Source organism: Halyomorpha halys, unplaced genomic scaffold (assembly GCF_000696795.3).
Source record: "Halyomorpha halys isolate HHAL.00 unplaced genomic scaffold, Hhal_1.1 Scaffold2357.1, whole genome shotgun sequence".
NCBI lineage: Eukaryota > Metazoa > Arthropoda > Insecta > Hemiptera > Pentatomidae > Halyomorpha > Halyomorpha halys.
The window spans coordinates 57,810-67,080 of NW_027110341.1; the positions used below are offsets into that span (position 1 = coordinate 57,810).

At 33.8% G+C, this 9,271-nt stretch overlaps 1 protein-coding gene across 1 annotated transcript in view; it reads right to left on the minus strand.

Moving 5' to 3' along the window:
* Positions 1 to 9,271, minus strand: part of LOC106691439 (synaptic vesicle 2-related protein-like) — a 25,928-nt gene that overhangs the window by 15,443 nt on the left and 1,214 nt on the right. Inside the window, exon 2 of the mRNA XM_014437206.2 lies at positions 7,082 to 7,243. Within this exon, the coding sequence (XP_014292692.1) occupies positions 7,082 to 7,243 (162 nt within the window). The remainder of the gene's footprint in view (positions 1 to 7,081; positions 7,244 to 9,271) is intronic.

Sequence of the window (9,271 nt, forward strand, 5' to 3'; positions counted from 1 at the left end):
CTTCTTTAAATAATGTTCTCTTAGATTTTCTTGTATTGTTGGTAGTTTTAAGATATAGAGCTCCGAAGGAAAAATTAATGTTTTTTTAAGGTTTTAAAACAGCCGCCATTTTTTATTCTCCCTACCTATACTTGGCAAACTCATCAATTTTGACTATTAATTATACATAGTTTTCATTTAAGTAATCAAAAATTGGGGTGAGGTAACTGCATTTTTTTCTTCTCGGCTCTTGTACTATCAGGTTTCCTAGGGAAGGGCCTTCATTGAATGGTCGTCCCTCTTGGAAATCCTGACGAAATCCAAAATTAATCGTTCGAGATAGAAGAATAAAAGGAAGTATAAGTATTTCTCCATTCCTCTTTCTTGGGGTTGGCAAAAAAGACCAATAGGCCCACTACCGGACTTGTTCCTTCTCTTGTACAAGTACCAATGGCTATTTAGACCCAAGTAATAATGTGATTACCAATAGAAATTCTGATTGCCTCAAGATTCTCAAGCAAGAAGGTAATTTTTATATATAAGAAGATGGTCAGGGTTGCGGTCAAAAGAGAAACAAAAATAGTTTACAACTATTTATTTTGTTTATAACTATGGAATCCTGAATCCTGTTCAACCAATTCATTTGAGCAGCCCTGATGAAGCCCTGTAAAGTGGGGCGATACGTCGGAAAATAAATAGTTGTAAACTATTTTTGTTTCACTTTTGACCGCAACCCTGACCATCTTCTTATAATTAATTTTTACGGTCAACTATATATACATATATACAAGGTAATTTTTAATTCTCAATTAAGTAAAATGTCTTTCAAGGATCAATATAATCTTTCACTATTGTTCTAATGACCATAGGCACTGTAATTCTCATTGCCATGCCAATCCAGAGCAAAATGTTTGTATTCAAATACATTTTTCATTCTACATCTCTCAGGAAAAAACCTTTTTATTGTATCCTGATCTGAGTCGCAAGCTTACATAATTTAATTAATTTTAATTTAGAACATGCAGTAGAATATTTCCCAGAGTAAAACCATATTCATGGACTAAGAAATCATCTACTTTTTTTTTCTCTTTACCTGAAGTCGTTGGTCCACTGTTCGATCATACGACCGTTCGAAGTCTTGCTGTCCAATATAAATTCGATTCTTAATTTAAAACAATTTTGATCCTTTTTTTCTTCCCAACTTTTATTCTTTAAAATTTCTCCATCGTTTCGGCCCTCAGGCCATTCTCAAGGATACCACCTTCAATATTGATGTCATTTCTTTTTTAAATCTTAAAATTGCAAACTAATTGCTCTTGTCACATATAACTTTTTTTATAATTTTTTTATATCTTAGATTTAAAACTTTTTTACAAAAACTTTCCTTCCTTCACTTACATTTACAACTTAAAAACTTTAAGTTTTTATTATTAAGTTATATGTGACAAGAGCAATTAGCTTGTGACATCTTAGCTTTTTTTAAGATTTAAAAAAGAAATTACATCAATATTGAAGGTGGTATCCTTGAGAATGGCCTGAGGGCCGAAACGTTGGAGGAATTTTAAAGAATAAAAGTTGAGAGGAAAAGAAGGATCAAAATTGTTTTAAATTAAGAATAAACTAAACCACTCTCAAACAAGCATATATAAAAAATAATTAATCTAGAAAATTCGATTTTTTCAAATGTCCATTGGCCAATGTTTGTCTCTGAATTCATTGAGGTGGTCTCCATCCATTCTCCCTTGGTTGTGCAGCACACACAATGGATCCCGAGCCAGGCATATTAGTACAAGAGCCGGAAAAAAAAAAAGGTAGTTATCTCACCCCTATTTTTGACTACTTTAATGAAAACTATGCATAATTGCTAGGCAAAACTGATGAGTCTGCCAAGTGTAGGTAGGGGGAATAAAAAATGGCGGTTGTTTCAAAACCTTAAAAAAACACTAATTCTTCATTCGGAGCTGTATATCTTAAAAACTACCAACAACACTAGAAAATCTAAAAGAAAATTATTTAAAGAAGAGTAAATTTGCTGAAATATTAGCCCTAACAGAGCTATTTACGTCCAATAGTTCTCGAGATATAGCCTTTTAAAAAGCAAGATTACATAAAAATATACTGAAAGATTAGTAGTTAGTTAATTTATCTCCGGACAATAAGTTTTATTTATGAAAAACTTTATGTCTGAAACAATTGGACGTACAGATGTCTTCGAGCACTCAAATTAAAGTTAGTGTTAATTTCTAGTTGTTCGAATAAAATGTGGAATTTTTGAAAAAATATATCTCTAGACCCATAAGACGCATATATGTCTGCCAACACTCAAAATAAAGGAAATTTAACTTACTATAAAATAGTTTATGACACTTATCTTCGTAGGGGTAGTAGTTTTTATTATATTCACATCTGAATATAAATTTAGCAACTGAAAATTTGTCCGAACAACTATAAATCAATTTATTTGACCAAATATCATGAAAACTACTGTTCCTACAAAAGTAGACGTCATAAACTACTTTATAGCTCATTAAACTAGCTTTAATTTGAGTGCTAATAGACATCTGTACGTCAAATGGTTTTAGAGATATAGATTTTTCAAATTCACTAACTACTGATCTTTCAGTACGTTCCATACAACATTTTTATGAAATGTTGCTTTTTAAAAACATATATCTCGAGAACTATTTAACGTAAATAGCTCTATTAGGGCTTACATTTTAACAAATTTATTCTACTTTAAATGATGCTCTCTTAGATTATCTATTGGTTTTAGTAGTATTAAAAAAATAGAGCTCTGAATGAAACAGCCGCCATTTTTTATTCCCCCTACCTATACTTGGCAGACTCATTTTTGATGAGTTGAATTTTGACTACTTTATATTATATAAACTACTTTATATTACGTTAAACCAGCTTTAATTTGAGTGTTAATAGACATCTGTACGTCTTATAGTTCCTGAGATATAGATTTCTCAAAATAAATTATCTAACTACTAATCTTTCAGAAGATTTTTAAGAAATTTCGCTTTTTAAAAAGCTATATCTCTAGAACTATTTGACGTAAATAGCTCTATTAGGGCTAATATTTCAGAAAATTTACTCTTCTTTAAATAATGTTCTCTTAGATTTTCTTGTATTGTTGGTAGTTTTAAGATATAGAGCTCCGAAGGAAAAATTAATGTTTTTTTAAGGTTTTGGAACAGCCGCCATTTTTTATTCCCCCTACCTATACTTGGCAGACTCATTTTTGATGAGTTGAATTTTGACAAGTAATTATAAATAGTTTTCAATTAAGTAATCCAAAATTGGGGCGAAATATCTGCCTTTTTTCTCCTCTTGGGCTCTTGTAGTATATCTTTTGTCTATCTCTTGAGGTAACATGGCCTCTCTTCTTGGAAGGTCAGCTGGGATAGATACTAAACTCAATTATTTTCCCTTCCACATTTTTTAAGTGTGTTGTTTTTGTTTCCTCCTTAATTGTGGTCCTTTTTATTCTTTTTACCGAGTCATAGGATCTTGGATGGGCTGTTTGTGGAAATTTTACCCCTTGTCTGACAAGACTATTTGCTTCTTTGTTTCCTTAAATCCCACAATGACTCGGAATCAACTTTAGGACTATATTAGTGCTTTGCAAAGCCAGATCGTGGAGGAGGGTTTGTATTCCAAAATAGCACATGACAGACTTTGATGCGTATTAGTAACAGTAAGTATAGCTGCTCGAGAGTCAGTATAGTGAAGATCATTCCGATCTAGCCTTCCAGATAGTGTTCTTAAGGCGATGAGGATAGCTACTATTTCACTGTGGAAGTTTCGAACTTTCTTACCTACTGACTGCATTCTGGGGTAAAACCAAAGTATGATTATAGAATTGGTTCTGAGTTTTATTCAGTGGACTGTATCACCTGAAAACAAATATATTTAACACTATTTCAATTTACATTGGTTAACGAATATAAATTATTAAACTTATTAACCTATGGCAAGGATCGATTACATTTCTTCTTGTTGTGTGCTGTTGTGAGATGATTGTTGGATGATGGTGATGTTTCTAATTTTGCTTGCCCATTCTTCTCTCCACCTCCCGAAGGGCCTGCAGATCTCTGAACTACTGCTCCATTTGGCTGATGGAGGGATTGAGAGTAGAAAAATAAAGTTAACTTTCGAAAGTAAAGATGGCGGATCGTGTAATCGCTTCACTCGTTTTCAAAGTAATGGCCGTTGGTCAACTCGGCAAACAGAGAGCAACACATTAACTTGCAGAGCCTTATTGTTCCGGTAACCTACGGCAACGCACTGGTTGAATCAGAAAGGCTTCCCTGTATTGGACCAGTAGCGCCCATGTGGCCAGCATCAAAAGCTTGCCTCCTCCAGCGCTCTTGGTGGAAGAGAAGCAACCCAGATGAGTGTGAGATAGCCATCTTGTCCTCAACCAGAGAAGCGTCCATCCTTTATTTTTGTTCACTGATCATTAATATCTACATGAGTGAGTGGATTTATTTAATTTGTTCCCAGCATCAGAGGGAGGAAAGGCTTGGAGATGCGGGGGGAGGAAAGAGGAAAGAAGTAAGTCCACATAGCAATAGTTAACATCCACATCATCATCAACCATCTCAATGCTAGATCTACAATTTCCATAGCCCAATCATACAAAATTCTACTAACAATCTAATCATAATGTTTTCTTTCGGTCACCCCCTACACCTCTTGTAACATAAAACAATAGAATTTTATTACATTTAATCATGTATCATTTTTCAATTATACAGTCCACTTAAACCCAACCAGCCAACCAAAGTGTGAAGTGTATCTTACAATGCGGTTGAAGGTATACTTCATACACTTATATATAATTGAATTGAATTTGTTCAATTCCCCAGGGGGGGGGGGGATTTCGGAACACCTACTGCAATGCTGAATTGAAAATATCTTGAGTAAACCTCTACTCTATTATTTCTAACTGTTCATTCAGCCAATCCATATAGATGTGAAGCCAATCCATATAGATGTTAAGCCAATCCTCAGGAGGGTACTTTTGAGCTATAACCTTAACTCATAGCCAGATAATTTAACTGAAGACCCAACACCAGGAGGCCCCTCACCTCCGGATTCAAAAATAGTGCCATTCAGAATGGAAATTTTATAAATAATAATAAACATTACAGGTAACCTCAAAATACCAAAGGTAGTAAAAGGTAATACACAACACGATTTATTTCCTTTCTTTTTCACAATGAAGCACTCATTAATACCTGGTTTCTTTCTGTTTTTGAGGGATCGGGAAAAAAAAAAAAAAAAAAAAATATATATTGACAGCATTAACGCATTAAGCTGACCCGGCTATGGTTCGCTATTGCTGTATTTTATGATGTATATAGATTTAATAAACACGATTGATGGTTATAAATGTATGTATTTAGTTAATATAAACATATTGGTATACTTTATTATAATGGTTTGATAACATATATTGATCCAATATGTGTGATGACATTTTTTTCAAGCATCTCATTACTGAAAGGTTGGAATAAATGGCATATCGGTTGGTATCATCGGTATACGCTGTAAATTTGCGGATTATATTTATAATGCTTGAGGCCATCCAAAAGATACAGGAAGATATTGACAGCATTAACGCATGGGCGTCTAACAATGATTTGAAGCTGAATGCCAAAAAAACGAAGGCCATTCTTATCGGTTCCAAGCGCCTCCTTCATACCCTCCCTTACTGTCCTCTACTTTTCCTTAACAACCAACCGATTCACTTCTATCCTACAATAAAAAACCTTGGTGTCACTTTGATCAACACCTCTCTTGGAATAACCATATTTCCCAAATCACACGCAAATCCATAACTGTACTCAAACAATAACTAAAATTCCGTAATTCCATTCCTCAGAACACTCGTCAGCTCCTAGTATCCTCTCTTGTCTTCCCCCACTTCGACTACGGATCCTTGGTGTACGGAGGGCTATCTGCAGGACTAGAGTTGAGACTGAAGAGACTCATGAATTGTTTTGTAAGATTTATCTTTGGGTTCCCTAGGCACTCTCAAGTCTCCCGCTGGTATTCCGAGTTGAAGTGGCTCTATCCAACCTCCCGAAGGCAATACCTCCTTGGTGTTTTTCTATTCCAAGTTCTTAACATCAAAAAACCTACCTATATCATAGATCTCCTCACTCTTCGTTCATCCATCCACTCATTAAACACCAGATCCCATCCGAATGATTTATATATGCCCTCCTTCTTTAGCAAATCCGTCGTCATACGTGCAACCTCCCTCTGGAATTCTCTTCTCATCTCCATTCCCCAGTCCTCATCCATTCTCTCCATTAAACAACACCTATTCCTTCATTTATTGAATAACCAAACCTCCACATCTTTGTAATCAAATAAATAGGCAGTTATTGATTAACATTATGAACAGTAGTAAAGCCAATATACCAATGTAATTTCATTCAACTATCTGAAAATTTGTAAACGCTCGCCAGATAAAAATCTCACTATATGAACCATGTAATTATTCTTAGGGGACATATGTCCCAATAAAGTTATTTTTTCATTTTATTTAATTTTCATTTTAAAAAAACAAAAAAAAACTGAAGACAGACATCGAGACATTTTAATCAGTTCTGGGATGTGTCGCAGCAGACCTTAAGTTCTATGTATGTTGTTGGCCGTTACTTTCACTCTTATTTCTTTCATGAAATCTGGTCAGATAGGAAAAATAATAAGTGAGTACATTTTGACCAGGATCATGGGTTGATATAGTTAATGTTCATTTGTTTAATTTTTTTTTGCATTTTATCAAGATTAATTGTTTTTACCCTTCTGAAACGAGATCTTAAAATTAATATTTAAACAGTAATTCAGTATTAAAGGATTTTCTAAATTTAATTTGACCATCGACATGACTGTTGGAGCTCTATTCGACATTGTCGTGGAATGTTTTTTTGCCATAAAAATTTTATTAGTGGATTTTGCTTAATAATTCTTTTTGTTCTTTTTAAAAATAGGGTATGAAATATTTCTGATATTTGAAAACCCATCATAAATGCTTGTTAAGATATAAATATATACATAATGGAATTTTTCTTGTTTTTACCTGCGTAGCATGAAGATTGTAGAAGAGCCCTGTCATATGGTGCGAGGCCTAAATCAACCGAAGCAACTGGAATCAGATAGGACACGGAACCAGAGTCGAAGCCACTCGAGCATGAAGCAGGAAAGGCGAGGAGTAGCAAGGCAATGCTGAACTTTCCGCATCCTATAGAAGTATGTTTATTTATTTATTTTTTTGGAAAATAACTGATTGACCATTGTGTAATAATGCGTGGAAGATGATCCGGGGTGTGGTCAAATAAAAACTCAAATTGTGATTAAACTATTTATATTAAGCCAAGGTTTCATAATTCATAAGGTCATAACGTATTATAATGCTCACAAAATTGGAGGTGACACTGCTAACCAAATGTGCGCCACATACAACATGCAGTTGCTAAATAATAAGAAATGTTTTAAATTTATTTTATATTTTTCCCTAATTGCCTACATCCTCAAGATGATCCGTAATTTTTTGTTTAATTAAATACGGCGATTTAGGGACTTTACTTTTTATGTATCGTGTACCTGTTTGAGAATCCTTGACTGGGCCCTACCAAGGGTTAAATCATACAGTTAAATGTCCGTTATTAAATTATTCCCATGAATTCACTATTCGAATCGAGTTGCCAATTTTTCTCATAAACGAAGGACACTAACCAATCTTACAGTCTAAAAAACTCATTATCATACTTGTTTAAAGACATAAAACCTTGTGGTCATCAACACGTGTTCTCATTTTCATGATAAATCGACTTATCAACTTCTTCACGGTACAGATTTCATATTAAAGAGTCCAAACATTATTTGTCTTCTTCAAACATATACTGGAATCTTCAAAACTCTTATTCTTTGTAATCTCACGTTAAATGCTCGCTCATGATTCTAAGATTTGGGGTATTCATGATCTTAGTTTAACATGTTAAATGGCAAATCTTATAAATGGAGGAATAATTCCTTCTTTTACCACGTTAAAACGATATAACATATAGCATGGTTGAGAGTCTGTAACTAGGACTGTTAAATGGAGGATGACGTCACACAACAGACCAAAAGAACTCGTCACCGTTTTCATTGTTGTGTTGTTAGGTTAATAGCTCGTAGTTTGTGTTTTGATTGTGTTAGTATTGTTTCGGATGTTTTTACAACTAATAAAGCAATGGGTGACATTAATAATAATGTAATGACAGTTGTCAATTAGGTCATCTTAATTCTCTTCCTCGCAAGTTATAAGATAAACAAGACAATTAGTGGCCAAACTTTCACTTTTCACTCAATTAAGGCATGGAATAAATTACTGTAATCAAAACCTAGAATTAAACAATAACATGAAGTTTTGAAAGGAAATGTTATAAAAACATGCAGCTCAAAAATCCACTAGGAGCTCATATCCATTTATCATATAACATGACTTCAAGTAGGGTTACTCACAATCCTGACCTTAAAATATTTAGCATGTTAAAACCTTTTAAATTTAACAAATCATGAACACACCTAATATTGAACTTGTCCAGTTAATGAATTGAATCAATTTCAATGCATTAATATATTGAAAATATGAAGATTGTCATGGTTGAGGTAAAAAAAGAACAAGATAGTTTTCAACTATTTATTGTCAGACGTTTCGCTCCATTTTGCAGGGCTGTACAAGAGGATAAGTTAAACAGAAAAATTATTTAACCTATCGCCTTGATAAGCCACTGAGTGCCCTGTTGATTTTCTGACTTCTGAGGCAGAGAATCAAGATGTGCTAATTGACAACTGTCATTACATTATTTTCATTGTTATTCATCGCTTTATTAGTTTTAAAAACATCCAAAACAATACTAACACAATCAGAATACAAACAATGAGCAAGTAACCTAACACAACAAAAAGAGGTGAAAAAAAGGTAACGAGCTCTGTTGGTCTGTTGCGTGACGTCATTCTCAATTTAAAAGATCTAGTAACAGGCTCTCAACCATGTTATATGTGATATCGTTTTAGCATGGTAAAAGAAGGAAATATTACTCCATTTAACATGTTAAACTAAAGATCATGAATATCCCTAATATTAAAGTCATGACCGCAACCCTGACCATCTTCCAATTTTAAATTATAGGGTCACAATGCTAACAACATACGCTGATGACACATGTATACTTTCTGTAAACAACGACCCAACTAATGCATCACAAACACTACAGGCACACAT